General features: G+C 50.0%; 1 protein-coding gene across 11 annotated transcripts in view; it reads left to right on the top strand.

The window, feature by feature from the left end:
• Positions 1-21,329, top strand: part of ZBTB7C (zinc finger and BTB domain containing 7C) — a 376,759-nt gene that overhangs the window by 330,570 nt on the left and 24,860 nt on the right. For 2 of the 11 annotated variants that reach the window (XM_082416553.1, XM_082416544.1), the window contains exon 4: positions 6,128-6,275. The exons of 7 other annotated variants lie outside the window; for them this stretch is intronic. Coding sequence is in view for 1 of the 4 variants with exons in the window: in XM_082416542.1 (XP_082272668.1) it covers positions 3,491-3,600 (110 nt within the window). In the remaining 3 variants the exon portion in view is untranslated. Of the gene's footprint in view, positions 1-3,487; positions 3,601-6,127; positions 6,276-21,329 lie in introns of those variants that run through there. 2 more of the 11 variants (XM_082416542.1, XM_082416554.1) reach the window with 2 other exon arrangements.

Here is a 21,329-nt window from a genome sequence, read left to right on the forward strand (position 1 = left end):
AGGGTGTCTCATGACTCCTGCTCTGTGCACCTGCCAACTTGCTGTACTCATGCTGGGGCCTGCTGCACTGATCCTGCATGGCCGGCCTGCTGCTGCCTGTGGAGTGTGGGCCAGGGTACAGACCCTAGGTCGAGGGGGCCCTGCCCACCTAGAGGGAACACCACTAGGGGCCCGCACTATGTTCTCTGCAGAGGCGGGAAGACACACTTTCGCACCTTTGTGCTGGCACCTGTAGCATAGGCCCCGGGGGCCTGTGTTCCCATCTCAGAGATGTTAGAGACACAGGCCCTTTAGAATGCACTCTCCCTTTAGGACTCCTTTCCTAGTGCAGAACCTGGTACATTGTAGGTACTCAATAATTATTTGTTAAGTGAATGAATAAACAGATGAGAAGGGATATTGGAATCTTGGGAGATGCACTAGAGGGCCATCTTAGCAACAAAATCCAGCTGCACCCAAATCTCCCATCACCTCCAAGCCTGAGGGAACCATTTGAGGGTCCAGCTTGTGACCTTCAACTCCATCTGCCTTAGGAAGAGTCACATTTGGTGGGCAGCTTGCTCCTTCAAACAACAGATGCTTGGCTGCCTGGTTCCCAGGCCCTCCCAGATGGGCCCTGGCCTGCTCTGATTCTGGGTGGATGCAGCTTAAGTTCAGGCTGGGTCTGCCATGTGAGCTGGGGAAGGTAGGGGATGGAAAAAGCCTGATGATGAGTCCTACCCAACCTCTTACTTCAGCAGCAGGGGAGGCAGCGGGGCATCAAGCAGGGCCTGAGTGCTGGTCCTGCCTGCTGGGAGATGGTGATGGTAAGATCCAACTCTGTCAGTGAGGATGGAGGACACGGTGTGACCTAGTGCCTGGGCACTTATAGGTGCTCAGTAAACATGGTCATTGCTGCCACAGTTAGCTCTTGTAACTTCAGCAGCTCACCTCCCACCACTTTCACACATGCCTCTGTTGCTGAAAGCAGCTGAATTCTTTGGTATCCTCTACATATGCCCTGACTGTACTTTCTCACCCCACTTCTCTGCTCGTTCATTCATTCATTCAACAACTCATCTTAAGCAGCTACTCCATGCCAGGCCTTGTACTAGGCTCGGGTTTGCTAGGTCTGTGGGTGTGCCCCACACACCCTTTCTCATTCGCCAGTTTTGTGTCTTTATTGAAGGGACCCTCAATAAGAGGAAGGAGGTTTGAAGTGGATTAGGGGCACGCCATATCAGAGTCACCAATAGGATGTTTTCAAGTACCACCCATCTCATTCTGCTAATTGTCACCCCCATTAAGAGCAGGGAATTGGGAACAGATTTTCTGCCCTGAAATGCTCATGGGCACATGCCCAAGAGGGCTCTGGGATGCTCCAAAGCACTTTTGGAACTTTTGTGACTTTTGACTTTGGATTTGTTTGCACCATGCTCAGCTCTGGGAGAATAACTCTCTGCAGGTGGGCAGGCCTGATGGTTACCTGGTTAATTCAGCCTCACTAAATAGTTCAGGTCCAAAACATTTACCTCCAAGTGGGCCTGAAGTGTGACCATCTACTTTGTCTCAATTGACTGGCTAATTATCAGTTTCTCCTTTAATTATAAGTTTTGGGAACACAGCCTTCAGCAGTGGGTCCCTGGTGAGCAGGACGCAGATCTCAGGGAGTCCTAGGGAGACAAGGACTTGCATCCCCCCACTCACCATCCAGGAGTTCCTCCCCACTCAGAGGAGATGGGTGCTAGAATCCTGGAGGATGGAGGGAGAATTCTTCAAACATTTGTTCTGGAACGAAGTTTTTCAAGGTAGCTGCCGGTGTGCATCTATAGACTCTCTTTTTTTCCTCCCCACTCTCTCATTTTTCTCTCCAACAGTTTTTCAATTAGTCAGATTAAATCAAAGGGGAGACTTCAACTAAGTACTAACCTGGCTTTACCACCCAAGGTGTATATGACAGCCTGTAACCAAGAGACCAGCTAAACTCCTTTCTAGCAAAGACAATGGGGACAGTGTGGAAAAAAATGTATGAATATTGTTAAGTGAAAAAAAGCAGATTACAAGGCAGTTTATAGTGTATATTCCCATTTTTAAAACACCAGTATGCATAAAAATACAGATATCAGAAGGTGTGAATGAGGGGGACCCCAAATAGCGGGATGAACAGTGACTTTTATTTTCTTCCTTTCCTTCTTCTGTATTTTCCAATATTTTTAGGAATGAGCCTTTATAATAAGAAAAAAACAAAAGAGGAGGACATTTTTTTCACTTTTTGCCCCTATATAATATATTATAAATTTCTTTCCATTCTGTTCCCATTGCCTTTGCTAGAAGGGACTCTCTTGATTAGAGGCTCTCAGACACACACACACGTAGGATGCTAAGGAAAGGTACTAAGCCAGGTTAGTACTTAGTTGAAGCTTCCTCCTTGATTTAATTAGATTAACGGAAAAAGTGAGCGTGGTCAGGGCTGGGGGCCGGGGGAAAGGAGGTGTAGGCACTGCGTGCCCCTGGGGTCCTGTGGGTTCTCAGTGGAGCAGTGCATTATGGGACTCCTGACTCTGACCTGCAAGTCCAGGGGATTCCCTGGGGAACCATCACATTGTAGGAGTCCCATCCCAAGGGCTCAGTGGATCAATGAGGACGCAAGTCCATCAGTAATTTGAACTAGGCTCCTGCCAAGCCCAGAGCCCTCACCTGCCCCTGGGGTTCTTGTGTCTCCTCTGCTTGGGAAATCAGCCACTCGGGCAACCAGTATTTCCTGAGCATAGACAATGCTCTCAGGGGCCGGAGGTGCTTGTAAAGCAGGGAGCATTTGGCATTAGTGTCCTGGATAGAGAAAAACTGCTGGTGGCCCATCCCCCAGGGTAAATCCCCACCCGCACCTGCCTTCCTCTGGGCATCCAAGCACTCTCTGCTTTTCTTTCCCGGGCCTTTACCACATTGAACTGTACCGAGTTTTGTGGGTTTTTTTAAATAAAGAACCCATTGCAGCTACTAGATTGTCAGTTCTTTCATTCACTCTTGGAGCCTCAGTCTCCTCGTAAGAAAATTAGGACACTAATAGTTACATTGAAGAATTGTGAAAGTTAAGTTAAATCGGGTCATGGGAGTAAAGTACCTCACAAAGTACCTGTGACACAGAAGCGGCTCATTCAGTGGAGTCCTGACCCCCACCGCCCTCCTGCAGCGCGACATGCTTGCCTTCCATTCCTGCAGCACCCAGCCCAGGGCCTGCCTGTTGCATAGAAGGGGCTCAGTGGGCATCTGCTGGATTTGCCTGAACCTGCCCTGGGGAGGTAGGAGGAGGGGAGGGAGGGGAGAGGGAGCAAACATCCCCCTAGCACCAAGTTCTAGAGTCAGGCACTGTCTTAAGTACACGTAGATGGATTATGTGCTTAGTCTGCAGAGGACAGCTGGGGTCCCGTGTTTAGGAGCTGGGGGATTAGCCAGCCAAGCAGGTGGGGTCGCTCCAGGCACCTCTGTTTAACCTGAACACTCTCCCATTCAGATGCAGGGAGGAGAAAACCGACACTGGGAAAAAGCCCAAGGGATTTCTCTGCCTCTCCCCCAGAAGAAGGGGAAGCAAGCCTGGGATTCTTACTCTCCCAGAAGCTACAGGTGAAGCCCCCAGAGCCCATCCTGGGAGTGGGGAGGTGGGAGGTAGAATAAATCAACTCGGAACTGCATGATCTTAACCGATCCCAGCCAAGCCCACAGGAGGTGAAGAAGGGCCACTATTGGGCTTCCTGGAACGCTGGGCCCCAAACAAGTCCCTGGAGGTTCCAGCACGTGCCTCCTCTCCTGGGCTGGCTGTTGCCACTTCGATCTTGCTTCTGTCTTCTTGTCCAGGCACTGGGCTAGAAGCCCTTCCACACCGCCACCCCACCCCAGACAAGAATGCAAGGAGCTGCAGCTACGACCATACAAGGGTCCCTTTTATGTCCCTTGTCACCCATAGAACCAGGTGGGCATTTGAGCGGGGAGAGAATGACAAGGTAGAAACCAAAACCCTGTTGAATGGGCTGTTTAACTGTAGCACTGTGGGTGGGAGAAACAATGCTTGAGAAAAAGCACAGAGGCTTGTATGCTGGGAACATTGTAAAACACCTTTTTTCTCTTCTCGCTCTTCTGTGTGCACTCTGAGAGATGACCTATTTTGATGCTGGCAAAGATGTGAGTTTAATTAACTAGAGGGGTCAAAGGGTCAAGGAAAATTTGAGAATTAAAAAAGAAAATGGTGTCAGTATGTTAATAACTATGTGACTCATCACAAAAACATCACTGAATGGGAAGGACTTTGGGCAGCAGGAGACCAAGGTCTCAATTCCTTTGACGAGCAGGTGTCCTTGACCGAGCCATTTCCTGGCTCTACTTCCCAGGCTGCAGTGCTCTGAGATCCTCCTGCTAAGAGATGCTTTGATTCTTTTTTCTATGTTGGGCCATAGAGAGCATCTTTGAGGGCAGGCTCTCAACCTTCTCTCCATTCTATCACTGGGAGGTTTGGGGGGCTGGGAAAACCGGGTCGCTGTGTCCCAGAGCAAGTTCTATCTTTACTTGAATTCAGGATATCATGCAAACCCTCCTCTTTATACAAGGATGTCACCTCAGTGGGTGCTTACCCACACAGGGTGCTGGGATGTTCTAAGCCCCTGTGCTCTCCTGGGGGGGGTGGTCTCTGGATGCCCAGCGGTACTCATCCTTTCATATGACAGACACTCGCCCCTGAGCCAGGCCCATGTTGGAGGGCTGGAGGGCCACCAAGATAGTGGAGGTCCCTGTTCCTGAGAGCTCGCATTCCAGGGGGCAGTGTCACCAGGCTACTCACTGCAGGCTGAGCTGGGGCCCTAAGAGGCAGGGACAGGGCCTTCATCCCAGGAGCTCACGTTTCCATTGGGAACTACAGGAGATGAATTCAAGTGAAGAGAGAAAAGGGAAAACCTAGGAGAGGGGATGCAACACAATCCAGGGACAGGGTGCCGAGCGGAGAGGGAGTCCAGGCAGGGGAGAACCACCCACGCCAGCAGCAGGAGGGCCTGGCTCTTAACGAAAGTGGGTGGGAAAGCTGGGGCGGGGACCAGCTGGCCAGCCACAGCCAGACTTAGCCCTGCAAAAAGGGAATTGCAAGGTCTTGTTGGGTGGGGAGGGGAGGAGAGCCAGGGGTGGAGAGGGGAGGAGAGGCCTTCTCCCTGTTCCAACTCAGGGCCTGTTTGAATTCTCTGGTGCAACACTGCGCCTGTCCCAGCCCCAAGGACTCTTCTGTTCCCATTGTTTCCTGCACCCCACACCCCGGCCCAAGAATAAAGATAAACACCCCTTGCCCATCACCGCCTGCCCTCCCCACCCGGGTGACTCAGGCTGGTGGCCCGGGGGCAGCAGCCCTGCTCGGCCTGGCTCTGCTCAGCTGCCTCCGTCTGCTGCTGATTTGCTGCTCCCAACCAATAGCCCTTTATGTCTCTGCGACCTAAATTAGGGTGGTTTTTTTTTTCCTGGATTAAAAAAAAATGGTACCTTTCTCCCCCTGTGGTGTGCAGATTATTACAGTGTCTGCTTGCTTAGAGGGGACAAGAGAGAACATGAACTCGGACAAGTCCAGTCTAATTGTGATGTGCGACTGCCCGAGGTCTCCTGTCCACTCTGGCCAGTTCTGAGCCAAACCAGTTTGCCATGGCCAGACTGGGCCCGGTTTCCACAGCGTTTCCTGTCAGGAAGTTGCCCCGCCCAGTGTGCGCTGTTAAATGTATCCTTTTCATTCCTTTTCCTCTTATAAACTTCCCTTTCAGGTCATCCTGAAGGGAGAGTGGGGATGTGGCTGGGCAGGGGGAAGGGAACCCAAGGCTTCATTCCCCAAAGGGAGGAGGCCAGCAGGGCGCTGGCCAGGGTCAAACACCTGGGGTCCCAGCCCCAGGACGAAGCAAAGGGTGACTTCCTCCTCTGCAGGGGTGCGCTGCCTCACCCCCCAAATAAGGCTGTTAGGTGCCCCCTCTCCTCCCTTCCCCCCAGGGGAGGTGGTTACCAGTGAAGTGGGATTTGAGGAGTAATGGGAAGAGTACCCCATTCTAAAAATACCTCCCTCCTTCTCCCATCCTAAAAATACCTCTGCCACAAACTTCCCACGGAGAGTGAAATTCTACCTTTCCCATTTCAGTCTTTGCTTGTTTGCTTGTTGCAAGCGCCCGGAGGAGGCATTAATAAGGCTTGGCCAGCTCGCCCCCTGCATCCAGCTACTGAGTGTGGGAAACTGGCGGCCGCCCTTCAGGAGTGGAACGTGGGAAGGCTGCGCATCCCTAGGAGAGGTGAGCTGGAGTTGGGCGCCAAAGGCAAACCTGGCCAACTGGGGTGATTGTCCAGGGACTGGCTGGGGAGGAGGAAGGATGGGGACGTCAGGGGAGAGGTAACTTCTCCTGACCCTGTGCTGCAGGCTTCATATATCATCTCACTTAACCCTTGGATCCATTTTGTAACATGAGTACTTTTTTCCCTGTTTTGGGTATTCTTACCCATTTTACAGATGAGGGACTTGAAATTCAGGGAAGCAAAGGGTCATGTGAGCTCACACAGCTGGGACTAGAAATTATAAGTGTCTAATTCCAAAGATCAAATGCCTTCCTCATACCCCAGCCTGCCTCTAAGGGACGTCCATGCTTCATTCATTCATTCATCGTAAAATACATGTAACATAAAATTCCATTTAAGTGTATTATTCAGTGACATCAAGTACATTCACTTGTGTGCAGCTGTTACCACTATTCATCTCCAGAACTTTTTTATTACCCCAAACTGCAACTCCGTAACCATTAAACAATAGCTCCCATTCTCCTCCCCTCAGCCCCTGGCAGCCACCTTTCTGCTTTCTGTCTCTATGAATTTGTCTATTTCAAGTAGCTCACATAAGTAAAATCATACAATATTTGTCCTTTTGTGACTGACTTATTTCACTTAGCATAATATTTTCAAGGTTCATTCATGATGAAGCATGTTTCAAAACGTCATTCCTTTTTAAGGTTTTTGTGTGGATATACTACATTTTATTTATCCAGTCACCTGTTGATGGATTTTGGATTGTTTCCACCTCTTGGCTATTGTGAATAATGCTATTGTGAACATGGGTGTAAAAATATCTGTCTGAGTCCTTGTTTTTAATTCTTTTGGGTATATACCCAGAAGTGGGATTGCTGATCATATGACAATTCTGTGTTTAATTTTTTGAGGAACTGCTGTACTGTTTTCCATAGCAGCTGCAGCATTTTACATTCCAGTCAGCAATGCACAAGCATTCCAATTTCTCCACATTCTCACCAACACTTTCTTGTTTTTTGATAGTAGCCAGCCTAATGGGTATGAGGTAATATTTCTTTGTGGTTTTGATTTGCATTTCCCTAATAATTAGTGTTATTGATCATCTTTTCATATGCTTATTGGTCATTTGAATATCCTTGGAGAAATGTCTAGTCAAGTCTTTTGCCCATTTTGGGGGGGTTGGGTTGTTTGCAGGTGCTGTTTTTTTTTTTTTTTTTTTTGGTTGTTGTTGAGTCATCCATGCATCGTTACTCAAAATTATAGATAATCAGGAATTTTTCAGAGAATCTAAAGTCATCATTTATGTTCATAACAAGAAACCCTGGGTTAGCTGCAGTGCTTTCTGGATCTGCTAAACAGTACATGCAGTGCTTTTGTGTAAAGTGTGTTTTATTGCATTTCAAATATCTTAAAATCCATAGTTCTTATGAAATTTTCATTCATGAATCGTGCATGTACATTACCATGTACCAGGTACTGTGCTGCAGGCATTAAAGGAATATGACATGATCCCTGCCCTTAAGGATCTAGAGCCTGCTGGGGAGAAGCAGTTACAACACAAAATGGCATGTGCACATTTTCTGAACCAGAAATCTCGGTGTATAATCTGATGGGAAAATTTTGGTGCATGAGGCTGGGCTATGAGACAAGCTGGGAGAGGGGAGAATGTAGGCTCAGAAGGAAGAAAAGGAAAGGATCAGCACAGAAACATCAGGAAAGATGAGGGTCGGGGAGTGGGGTGTGGTTTCTGGTCTCTAGACCTCTCTTCTCGTGCAGAAGCTTCCACGATCGCATGTTTGCATCCCTCCCTCCATCATGTGCAGATGCCTGTCCCCTTTTGTAGCTGCTCTGGGCTTCTAGTCTGCTGCAGACTTTTAAGGGAGCAATGGGATGTAGGGATGCAAAGTAGGACTCAGGGGGGAATCTCTGACCTCTTGGTGCTGTTTCAGGGGTGGATTTCCCTTCTCCAGGAGAACACTGCATGGGAAGAGGTGTGGCCCCGTGCTGGGATAGGGCAGGTTCTTCCCAGCTTTGCTGGGCTCCTGGCCAGCAGCCACTGGGATCTGCAGCCTTCCTCCTCCTCTTCCTCCTGCTACCTCTGCCTTGACCAGCAAGGTAGCACCAATTCTTTTCTCAGGTGGCGCAATCCAATGACAGTGTCTTTGTGACTTTCACAGCTGGAGGCCAGGTACCAGTCTGCAGTCAGGGGTTTTTCCTACCAGGTCCTGGTGGAGATAATTCTAGAACCAAGCAGGCAGGACCAACTTTGTTAACTTCCAGGATGCCAGGGCCTAAAAGTATTCCGTCCCTCACTCACTAGACTGGAAACTCCTTGTGGACTTTTGTTCCCTGCTATATGCCTCCTAATGCCTGGCACGTTGTACATGTTTAACATGTACTTGTTGAGTGGGTGAAGGAATGAGTTCCTGTCTGCCTCTTGACATTGCCTTGAAGTCACACAGACCTGGGTATGGGTCCTGGCTCTGCCACGTGCCTTGGGTAAGTGAACTCATCTCTGAGAGCCTCAGTTGCCTCCCCTGTGAAATGGGGCAGTGATTCTAGGAGCCTCATCCAGAGCCTGACGTATCACTTCCCTCTTCTTCTCCCCCAGGGGCCAGACCTGACTCTCCTGAAGCACTTTCCCAACCACTAACTCCCTAAGCCTTTTATCACATTTTTTTTTTCTAATCTCCCACCTTGGCTCAAATCCCACCCCTCCTTCTTGCCTTCCTCAGGGACAGTCAACTCCCTTTTTTTTTTTTTTTTTTTTTTTTTAAATTATTTATTTATTTATTTATTTATGGCTGTGTTGGGTCTTCGTTTCTGTGCGAGGGCTTTCTCTAGTTGCGGCAAGTGGGGGCCTCTCTTCATCGCGGTGCGCGGGCCTCTCTTGTTGCAGAGCACAGGCTCCAGATGCGCAGGCTCAGCAATTGTGGCTCACGGGCCTAGTTGCTCCGCGGCATGTGGGAATCTTCCCAGACCAGGGCTCGAACCCGTGTCCCCTGCATTGGCAGGCAGATTCTCAACCACTGCGCCACCAGGGAAGCCCAACTCCCTTTTTTTGCTCCACTCACAGGGCAGTGGCGAGGCCTTTGGTTAAGAGCACAGGCCTGGAATTGGAAGGACTGGGTTCCAAGATAACCCACGTACAGCTCAAAGCCTTGCTTCTGATAATAGAGGCTCCCAGGAGATGGGGGGTGGGGTGTGAGAGAGGTTGGAGCAGCCCGACCTGCTTTCTTGGGCCTCCATTGACCACAAAGCGGGCATTTCTACTGCACGTGCCGTGAGCTCTCCCAGCTGCCTGCCATGTGCCGGCCCCGGGTAGACCCTGGAGGGTGGCCTGTTTTCACAGTCTGGGGATGACACGGGGGCAAGGTGGGTGAGCCACCTGGAGGGTGCTGTGGCAGCTCCCTGTCATCCCATCAGATGCAGTGGCGGGGGTGGGATGGGGGAGAAGAGTCAGGGAGGACCTGTCACGGGGAGCGGGTACAAGCTGGGCCCTGGAGAATGGCTCAGAGCTGACCGGACAAGGAAGCGAAGGGCCTTTTCAGATTGGAGCAGGGAGAACAGGAACGGGGAGGGGCATGCCACACACGGAAACACCTGGACAGGTGAGCCCAGTGGTGAGGAGACAGTGTGTTCATTTTTTCTATCAGTGAAGCAACAACAACGTGTGAGCCCTTGTCTGCGCCAGGCCCTGCACGGGGTGGGGATACAAACGCGGGTGGGGCACTGTGAGTGCCTCCGGGAACGTGGTGACCTCGCGGTGGGTGCTGCATGCCCTTGGGGGAGGAGGGCAGGATGCAGAGCCTGTCCCCTCCTCAAACACAGTGCCCTGCTGGTCTGTCCCGCTGCGATGTCCTTGGCCTCCACCTGAGAGGGAGCTGGGTTCTCCAGCCCCAAAACTCAGACCTCAGAGTAGATTGCTAAAGTGAAGAGGGCCCTGAGAGGCGATCCATGCCCAGAGATCTCAAATTTTAGAGAGCAGCTAGTTAAATCTAAAGATGCCAAGAGCCCACCCGAGAGGCTCTGCGTCCTCGGTGGAGCCAGGGAATATGCAGTTTTAATAAGCTTCAAAGTGACTCTACCGTGGTTCTCAGCCTTGGCTGCACATGGGGAGGCCCTGGGGAGTTTATAAAACACTGATGCCCAGGCCCCATCCTTGGAGAGCCTGGTTCAACTGGTCTGAGGTTGGGGTCTGGACATGGGTGGTTTTAAGAGCTCCCGCAATAGTGTGTCGTGCAGCCTGGGTTAATACCCACAGGACTCATGTTTGAGGACTGCTAACTCATCCAATACCTTGCATTTGTCAGGGTTCTCCAGAGAAGCAGAACCAATAGTGTGTGCGTGTGTGTGCGTGTGTGTGTGTGTGTGTGCGTGTGTGTGTGCGTGTGTGTGTGTGTGCGTGTGTGTGTGCGTGTGTGTGTGCGTGTGTGTGTGCGTGTGCGTGTGTGTGCGTGTGTGTGCGCGTGTGCGTGTGTGTGTGTGCGTGTGTGTGCGCGTGTGTGTGTGTGTGTGCGTGTGCGTGTGCGTGTGTGTGTGTGCGTGTGTGTGTGTGTGTGTGTGTGTGTACACACAGAGAGCAAGAGGGGGAGATTTATTTTAAGGAATTGGCTCATGTCATGGTGAGAGCTGGCAAGCTCAAAATCTGCAGGATAGGCCAGGAGGCTGGAGACCCAGGACAGAGCTGATGTTGCAGTTCTGGCCTGAAGGCGGTCTGAAGGCAGAATTCCCTCCTCCTCCGGGGATCCCAGTCTCTTCTCTCTTAGGGTCTTCAACTGATTGGATGATTCCCACACATATTATGGAGGGTGATTCGCTTTATTCAAAATCTACTGATGTAAATGTTAATCTCATCTAAAAAAGACTTTGCAGATCCATCTAGAGTGGTGTTTGAACAAATATCTGGAAACTGTAGCCTAGACAAGTTGACACACCTCAACTTAACCATCACACGCCTCATTTTGCAAATAAGGGAACTAAGACCCAGAGAAATAGAATAACTCATCCAGGGCCCCATACCTGGTTCCTCCTGGTTTATCTGTCGTACACTCATAGACTGTAAAATCATAAAAGGCCGTAAAGTTCGTCCGACTCGTTCACTTACAGGGGAAGCTATGAGTCAAGGGGGCTGACCACCCTTTCCGGGTCACGCGTTTTGGCAGAGAGAGGAGCCGGGTCTTAAACCCAAGGGTTCTAATGTCCAGGGGCTGTTCCTTCCTCTCCTCCCAACGACAACGTAGTGAGACCTCAAAGAGAAGGACGTTTCTCTGCTCATGTGGACGCGCCCTGCCTCTCTCCCCAGCCCTCAGCCCGCAGACTTACTCTTCAAGATCTTGGAAACAGGGCAGGGGACGCTGTGCATTGACGCCACCTCTCAGTAGAGGGGACGGATGGGAGGCCTCCCAGTGATTGCCAACTCCCTGCATGTATACTCGGGCCCCGCTGGTATCTGTAATTTTGTGGCTGCTTCATGTGTGCTTGGGTTTGCACACTTAATGCCATCATCCAAAGAGACGGTCTCCGCACGCCCGCCTCTTGTTCAGCATTAAATACGGCTTGTGCGATAGAATTTGCTTTCGGTCAAAGCCCAGTTATAGCGGCTGATCTTGTTAGTAGCACACCTCCCCCACCCCTGCCCCCCAAGGGCTTCAGAGCACAATGGGGTGTGCGGACCCTCTGAAATATGCATGTGATGTTGGCCAGAGATTGTGATCCAAACGGAGTCTGGATGAAGCAGGCTGCGGGCAGACGGAGGACTCCAGAGACAGGGCCGAAAACCAGGGCTGGCAGAGCCAAGGTTGGCACTGGGCCAGGCCCCAGGGACACCCTGTAATAACCGTGGGGCCTCAGAAGGTGTGCGGCATTGAAGCCAAAGGTTCAGCTGGCCAGGATACGATGCCTGGCTGGCAGATGCAGGAGACAGCAGACATCACCTGCCAGAGACAGGAGATCTCCAAAGGCAGGGCTGCCTCACACAGGAAGCTTCCATGCTGGGGCTAGATCCAGGCACTGGTTGCAGAGAAAGGGAGGGGACAGGGGACGGAGCTGGCAAGTCCTGGTGCTGAGCTAACTCTAAGGGTGAGGGGTGCATTAGAAGGTGGGCTGTCCCACCCTGCCCTCCTCATCTGATGACAGAACTCAGGTGTCCTCAAACAGGAACACTTCTCCGGGCAGGAAGCTGTGTGGTGTGATAGGAGGAAGCCCCAGGCTGGGGGTCCGGGGACCCAGGCCAGGCCACAGCTACCTGTGTGACCTCGGGGAGACTAGCTCGAGTTGGAGCCAGGGCAGGAGGTCAGGCCTCCAGGCTCCTATCTCAGAGGGCTCTGTCCTGTGTTCCAGAGCTTTCCAATCAGTAGCCTAGATACTGACTCCTCAGCACCCCTGTCAGCTGAGCAGCCAGCAACCTCTCAAGAGCCCTCCTACTCCTGTGTGCCATAAAAATAGTATTTCTCTATGGATCCCAGGACTGAAAAATTGGGAAAGCACAGCTCCATACCAGCGTTCCCTTCCGGGGTTCCTTCCGGGGTCACACCAGTTCTGCAGGATATTAAAGATGTTTAGCAGAGCAGAAAGTTTGAACAGGTTTGGGAGATGTAGAGTTAAACAAAGTTAAACAGGTTTTGTTCATATGGGCTTTCTCAGAGGGGCGTGTGTGTGTATGTGTAGCATCTATTGTGAATCTTGAACAGGGCTCTGGTGTTCAGGTTCCCAAACATATTTGTGTCATCTTTGAAGTTCGTAGTTGCAAAAAGAGACACGAACCACCGCTGCTGCTAGCTGTCACTCACTTGAGATTCAAAGTCCTGGCAGCAGTGTCCAGGCCGGGCCTGGGTTAAGTGCCCATGAGACTGTTGCCAGGGGTGGGAGTAAAGGGAGGCCCCTCTTCCCCAGCGGGAAGTCAGATCCTGCTTCCCACCAAGGCTTTCACAATGGCGGCCTCTCCCAGACCAAAAAGACATGTCAGATCTTGGCAGCTGACATCTTTGAACAGGGAGTCCTTTTCTCGGACGGGGGAGCCAGCATTATGAGGCACCCACCGTGGGCTGTGCCGCTCTCTAAAGGAAGCCGTCCCTGCCCTTTCCCTCTCGAGCTCCTGCTGCCGTTCATTCCGCCGTCCCGGAGAGCACCTCCCTTCAGTCCCCCTTCCTCTGGCGGTTTCCACCACTGTCCTTCCCCTTCCCACACCTCGCATGGCCAGTGGTGTAGACAGTAGGTCTGAGGGGCAGGTGCCCTGGATCTTCCAAGGGGGCAAGCAGTTGCCCTCAGGAGCTCACATGTACTTCTCTCAGGCTAATCCAGAAATCCTTGAAAACTTCGGTGCAGGATAAAAATGGCTTTGGTTGTTCCCACCAACAGAGTTCCTCATTAAAACCTCCCCTGGTGGGAATCGCCAGTGGAGGGAATGGCAAGCTGGGTAGCATCATTTCAGTCTGGGAGAAGAGAGGTGCATTGGGGTGTTGAGAACTTAGGGAGGTGCCCTCCGATTACCCCATCCAGCAGCCGTCCACGTGGGGGGCCAGCCCTGCTCCTGCTTCCCAGCGGACTGGAGCCACCTCCTCATCCTTCGTGGCCATGTTGCTCAAATTTCCAAGATAACTGTCCAACCTTGTGTTGACGGTGACTCGGAAAGACCTGCTGAAGAGGACTGGATTGCCAGAGATAAATATCACTATTGTCACCGTCCTTATTAGTGAACATTTAAGAACCTGCCACTCACAAGTTACCATGAAAGTTCTGGGTTGGGTACAAAAAATAGTTTGACATGATTGTACTCTGGAGGCTCTTACCTTCCAGTCCTATAGGCTATAATTTTCTCAAAGTCTGCAAAAAGAAGGCATTAAACCAGGTAGACTCCACAGCCCCATGTAACTCTAAATCCATCTCTGCCTGGTGGGCATTCATCGAAACCTGGAGCACAGCTGGCCACAGCAGTCGGCCGTTTCTTTATTTATATGACCCATGTTGCAGCCTCTCCCTCTTTCTCTCCTTTCTCCACACTTCCCTTATCCCTGCATCCCTTGGCCCCCTTTCCTCCCTGTCTCGATTTCATTAACTTGCCTCCCTCCCTTCTTCCCGTCTCCATCATGTCTGTCTCCTGCACCTCTGCCCCTCCCTGCCCTTTCGGAGCCCAGAGGCAGAGGGCTGTTCCCTCATACATAAAGCAGAAAGGCGCCAGGGTTGAGCAATCCACAGGGACGACAGGAATTCTTTCTCCGCACTGACAGGCAGGGCAGCACCTCAAGGGTGTGGGCTGGGGCCATAAGCCCTGCACTGTGTGTCTAGTGAAGCTGGGTCACATAATCACGGAAGGCAGCGGAGGCGGGAGGTTAATACAGGAAGGTAGAGATAGTCTAGATGGCCAGCCATCCCACTCTGCCCAGGCCCAGGGCATTCCCAGAATGTGGGACTTTCAATGCTTAAACCAGGAAAGTCCTGGGAAAACCAAGATGAGTTGGTCTCACCTTGGGCTTTGGGTGATGGGAAGAAGGGAGGGTAAACTTTGGGTGAGGATGGTATATTATAATCCGTTACGGGGTGCTGGCAGACAGAGTCACCACAGTGGAGAGCTGAGCAGGGGAGGCAAAACGACGGTGCCCTGTGGCCACTGTGGTTCCCCGTGCCCGAATGAGCACCTTGGCGTCGCTAAGAGTGCAAGCTGCATTTTCTACCTAGGAAGACAAATCTTTTTCCCTCTCTGGGCTTCAGCATCCTCAGGTATAAAAGATCCCATCCGGCCCTGACATCCTAGGAGCCTTCTTCAGATGTATGCAGACCAAATTCCCAGCTCCTTCCACCCATATCCCAGTTGTCGGCTGTTGGATTCTCTCAAATGGAGCCCCTAGAATGGAGCAGACCACTGACTCACTGCACGTCCTGGGACGTGTGACTTTACCACTCCTGACTCAGTCTCCTTCTAGGAAAATGGGGGTAGAAATAACCAGCTCACAGGGTTATTGTCAGGATTAAATGAGGTAATACACATATAAGAGCCCACGCATGACCTGGAAACTAGTAGGTGCTCAGGAAGTAAGTAGTGCATGAAATTAAAACTGCTCCGATGTGTCTGACTCGCTCAGGGCTGAGTGGATCTGGGAGTGAGGTGCGGTGTGATGTTCAGACATCGTGGACCAGAGTAGAACCCAGTGTGACGGATGGTCCCAGCTCACACAGCTCCTCCTGGGAGAGGAGGGGAGGGAACTGCTCTCCTCTCCTCTCTCAGGCATCGAACCTCTTCAAAAGCACTGACCAGACGCTCCCCTCACCTCTCAAACTGTGAATACTCAGGAACAAAAATGGGTCTCTCACAGTGGCTGTGTTCATTATGTTTTGAGGTTATAGCAATTGTGAAGGACTATTGGGCTGAAGGCTCTTAGGGGAAATGCTTTTTAATCCCAATGCATAAATTGTTTAATCAGAAGAAATAAGCCTCTCCTATTTTTTTCCTTGGGAGACTTAACTCTTGCACATTTTCTGGTTTAGCATTTTGCTCTTCTTGGCTGCATATAAGCACAGGTGCACAGCGTGTGGCAGGGGCAGCACTGCTAGAAGGGCAAAGCATAACCAGCATTTGCTGCTTACTGAGCGCTTTGTTATTCTCTGTTACTTGTGCTCCCTGGTCATTTCCTCCTCAGGAAAATCAAGGTGATACTGACCACGTCAAGATAACCAGGCCCACGCGTGCTCAGTGAGTCACTCAACAAACATGTCACATGCCTGCTGGTGTGAAGCTCTGTGCTCCATCCTATGTTGGGTACGGAAGAAAGAAACTTACAAGTTACTGTCACGAAGCTTACGTTCCAGCCCAGGGGGCCTGATCCTTTTGAAGATGAGGATCCTTTTTGAAGCTCAAAACATTTCATGAACCTCTGCCTGGCTATACCTGGCTCGTATGATTCAATAATGTTTTTATGTGCCTTTGTGTTGAATCTGTCACAATCCCATCTGCTCACATTTGAAAACTAGTCATACGTGTGTGTGTGAGAAATTGTTTGCTCAGCATACTAATGGAGTTGGGGGTTCTTACGTGTCTGAAGACCCTCTGCCCTCATCTCCAATAGCCTGAGGAGCTTAATGAGTGTTCAGGACTATTGGAGGCTCAGACTACTGGAGCAGGCGAGAGTATCCCTGACAAAGGAAAGGAGGAGGCCACAAGCTCCCAGGTGGGAAGGCACGAGCTGCGGCCCTCAGTTGCAGACCATGGTGAATGTTGGGGCAAAGAAGAAAAGGAAGGAATGACACTTCCTGGGGGATATAAATAATCTAACTTTTGTCTCATCCGACTGTTGTCTGTTTTAGGAAGGCTTCATCACTACCCATCTTTCCAATGAGCTTTGCATCGGGATACACATCGTCCTTTTACAATTTTAATAACTGAAGCTTTGTAAATTGCCTGTAGCCATTTCCAAGGTGTCCTGCCCTCCTCCCTGCATGGACAACCCCTTGGCCTGTAGAGATCAGAGCCGGGTCACACTCCTGGCCCTACCTCTGTCCCATCCCGCCCCAGCCCCTAACACCACGGCTGCTCGGTCACCACCTTTCAGGCACCTGGGATTGGACTGGAACACGCTTCTGTCCACTCCTGGCAGCCCCTCTCACCCCAGGGGTTATGGGGATTCCTGACACTCCAGTGCTCATTCCGCAGCACCCGCTGTGGTCTATCTACCCCTGTCCTGACCCCCACCCTTGGCACCTCACATCCCAGAGTTACTTCTCCCTCCTCTCCCACAGGTTGATCACAATCACACCCACTTTCCAGTTACATCTCTATGTGGTGAGGGCTGGGAGAGAGGGAAGGAAATGAACATGGAGGGCAGGCACCTAATTCAGGAAAGCTTCCTGGAGGAGGTGATGCCTGGGTCAAGTCTTAAAGGATGAGCAAGAGTTAGCCCACTAAATGTGGGCTAGGACGAGGACATTGGCAGGCAGGCAGCCTTCAGCAGAGGGGACAGAAGAGCAAGGCCGAGGTGGTGGGAGCTGGGCATGCTGGTAACACCCTCCAGTCGTTGGAGGCAGGCAGGCGGACAAGGTAGGTAGGACCCACGTGGAGGAGCCCGGCATGCGTGCTGGGAGTTGGTGGTGAGAAGAGATTCACTTCTGAACAAGCGGCAGCAGGAACGGAGGGGAGGGCACAGGTAACCAAGATGGTGCAGGGACAACGCGTTGACGTCTGGAGCAGAGGAGCGAGAGAGAGAGAGAGGTGCAGTCCCAGCCGAGGTTGGGACCAGGACACTAGCAGTGGCAGAAGCAGAGGATGGACTCCCAGGTCCCTGTTCAGTAGGCTCTGACTTTTCCTTCTTCCGATGACTGTAGCTTATTTGTTTGTTTCTTCCCCCTTCTGCTTCCCCCGCTGGCACAGACTCCCCAGAAAAGCTAAAAATGCATCTCATCTGATCCACATCAGAGGGTGGATGAGCTGGGGCTTTATTACACGCTGGTTAAAGCGGTCTTGTGGGAGAGGATGGGCTACGTTATAATTGCATCTTTGGTCACCTCCACCCACCCAGCCAAAAACCTGGTGGAGCTGCCTCTGCTTAGACACCGTTTTACAGAAGGACTCCCCTCCGCCCTTCAGCTTTTTTGGATTAGTCTTGAAGGCTCAGCCAGCTGGCTTGGGAAAGAGATGGGAGGAGGGAGGGAGGGGAGGAAGGGTCGTGTCCTCCCACCCGCTGCCTGTTGGGAGAATAGCCTGGGTGGGTTTGCAGATGTGTCTCTGGGGATGCGCAGGCAGCTCTGGAGAGGCTGGGGGTGGGGCGGAGCTGTTTTAGGAGCAGAAAGCTTTAAAAACTTTCTGCAGTAGCAGAAAGGTGATCACCTTGGGAGCAGCACCTCCCTCGGCAGTATTTCTCTTTATGATTCTTAAACTTCTACACTGTTCTTTGGGCTTAAGCATACCATCTATTTAGAATTGAGCATCAGAAGGTGGGGGCTGTCACTCCGCCTTTGAAAGAAACATTTTTGGAAACGAGCCAGCATTCAGTGTCATTAGTAAGAAGTAACGGCCCTTTCCAGGGCTTCCTCCCCCTCCATCCCTCTGGGAGGCCCCTGGGGGTGAATCACAACTGTGACTCACCATGGAACACTTGGGAATGTTCACAAGGGAGTGCTCCGGTGTGAGGGCGAGCTGTAGGTCTTAGGTGGTGGGTTTGCAGGTATGCTGTGTGAGTTGTTTGCATGCTTATAAGGCTACTAGTCAAGAGGAAACATCGTGTATTCATGTGCTGTAGCCTTTCAGTTACACACTCACCTTCTCTTCACAAACAGGAGGCCAGAAAATGATTGTGGATCTCACCCTCTGTTCCCAGCCCCCCATTAGGCATGATGGGAGATATAGGGGAATTATAAACCACACATGTTTCTTGTTTCATTGGGGAAACAAGATTATACATGTGAAAAGCCAGGCAAGACAGTAAATGGGCAAGGGCCAAGGGATAATATCCTAACTCCTGAAAGGGGGTGAGAGGAATGTGCATTAGTCAGCTATTGCTGTATAACAAAAATGCCCCCAAACTTTAGCTGCTTAAAACAACACTAAACATTTATTATCCTCATGATTTTTATACCCAGAAATTCAGGAGCAGCTTAGCTGGGGAGTTCTGGCTCAGGGTTTCCCATGAGTTTATAGTCAGGATGTTGACTGACTGGGGTCGTCTTAAGCTTGATTAGGACTAAAAGACATGCTTCCAAGATGGCTCACTCAGTAGCTAGCAACTTGGTGCTGGTTGTTGGTGAGGTCTCAGTTCCTGCCAATTTGGACCTCTCCATAGGCTGTTTCCATATCTCCCAACATGATAAGAGGTTTCTCCCACAGCATGAGTACCCAGAGAAAGCAAGGCAAAAGTGGCAATGTCTCTTATCACCTAGCTTTGGCAGTCTCACACCATCACTTCCCTGACCACACAGACCAACCCTGATACAACGTGGGAAGGAATTCACAAAGTGTGAATACCAGGAAGTGAAGATCTCTGGGGGCCATCCTGGAACCTGGCTGACACTGATGAAACATCACCTTGGGTTAGAGGGGGAGGGTGTTAGGGAAGAAGTGAGACTGGAGCTCCGTCTCTTCCTCTTCGGTCTCTTTGAGAGAGGTGGGCCTGGAGGTGTGACCGCTTAAAGCAACAGGCACAAGGCTGAAATGAGCATGGTGTGTTTGGAGGGCAGTGCACAAGCCAGCTTTAAAGAGAGATTCCTGGTCGGAGAGCACTGGGAAATAAGGTCAAGACCAGACTATGGAGGACTGTGATGGGCAGACTGGAATGGTGGGATCCCCTAAAGGGAGTCATCAAAATTCTGTAGTAAAGAAATGACTAGATCCAGGTGGGGAGGCTCAGCCTCTTACTATCTGGGTGCCGTGAATGGGTCGCTTTAATCCTTTAGGGCTCAGTGGCCACATCTGTAAAATGGGCGTAACAAATGAGTTAATGCATGTGAAATAGGTGTTGACTAGAAAGCAGTAAGGTTTTGATTATCAGGAAGATCATCATTTGCAGCCAGACCCTCCCAGGGTTCTTGAAGTTCAGATGCTGCCAAAACAACCTTCTGGCTTCTTCTCTTCCCTGTGTTCTCTGTTGCTATATGATAAATGTTGGACTAACCAATGGCCTCCTGAGGCTGAAATCATGGGCTCTTCCACTACTGGAGACTCCAGCTCCCATGCCTAGCCTGCCTTTCTAGCCACAGGAATATTACTATGTCATAGGCAGGTTCTGGTCAGACCATGGGCCACCCCTAATATCCTACAGTTGTATCCTGCAGGACTTGATGGTTCTCATCCAGTTCTCATCTGATCCTCACAACCACCTAGGAGATAGCCCAGTGTCGTTAACTCCATTTTACAGACAGAAAAGCTGAGATAGAGTTGCTGAAAGGCCCCAGAACAAATCAGCAGTGATCAGACATTACAGTAAATCCCAAAGAGTTTGGGAGTTTTGTGAAAGAGGGGAGAGAATTCAAATCACTCAACATTTTTAATAGTAATGGCTTTAAAATTCAAATATCACCGAAGAGTGCATATAGAAAAATAAATTACCTTCTACCCCTCACTGGCAGCTCTCCAACACCATCTCGGAAAGAACCAGTACCCAGTTTTTAGTGTATCTTTCCTAAGTTAGCCTTTGCATCTACCAAAAAATATGTGCATGTGGTCATCTTTTTCTTTCCAAACATGGTAACAAACCACTCTCTATGTAACATGCTTTGCAGTTGAATCTTAGAGCTATTCTCCATATATCCGTATACAGATATGCCTCATTCTTTTTAATGGTTGCATAGTACTCCATGGTGTACCCAGCTAGCCCTCCATTGCTGAACATACTGTTTGCTTCCAGTCTTTGGTTATAGAAACAATGCTGCAGGGATGAGCTTTGTACCTAAGTTGGATACATGTGATAATGAAAATAATATCCATAAGGGAATTTTCTAGGTCATCAGAATTAAAATCTCTTTGTATTTAATCTTTATGTCTTTAATCCTGAGTGATGCTGGGCATTTTTCACATATGTAAAAGTTTTTTATATTTCCTTTTCTGTGATCTTCTTGTTCATGTTTTTTTTTAAGCTAAAACAGTTTTTGCAATTTTCTAGCAAGCTATAGGTCTTTTCCTGATTTAATATAAGCTCTCTCTATAAAGGAGATTAGCCCTTCATCATATGTTTTGCAAATATTTTTCCCAGCTTATTTGTTTCTTACTTAGAAGAGCATTTCCCTTTGAGATTATAAAACAATTCTCCAGTTTTTTTTCATAATTCTTTTTTTTTTTAACCTTTTAAATCTTTGCTGTACCCATCATTTACTTTGGTGTAAGGAGAGGGGAAGGGGTCCAAATTTTGTTTTGTTTTGTTTCCTACATGATTGGCCAGTTTTCCCAATCCCATTTACTGAAAAATCCATCTTAAAATAAAAATTGAAATCCCACCTTTACTATTTGCTAAATTCATACGTATATGAATTTATGTGAGTTTGTTTATGGACTGCCAGTGACATTTTATTGATCTGTTTCTCTGTTCATGATCCATTACAAAATATTTTATTTTTATGACTTTATGATATGT

Source organism: Balaenoptera physalus (assembly GCF_965194825.1).
Source record: "Balaenoptera physalus genome assembly, chromosome: 12".
Taxonomy (NCBI): domain Eukaryota; kingdom Metazoa; phylum Chordata; class Mammalia; order Artiodactyla; family Balaenopteridae; genus Balaenoptera; species Balaenoptera physalus.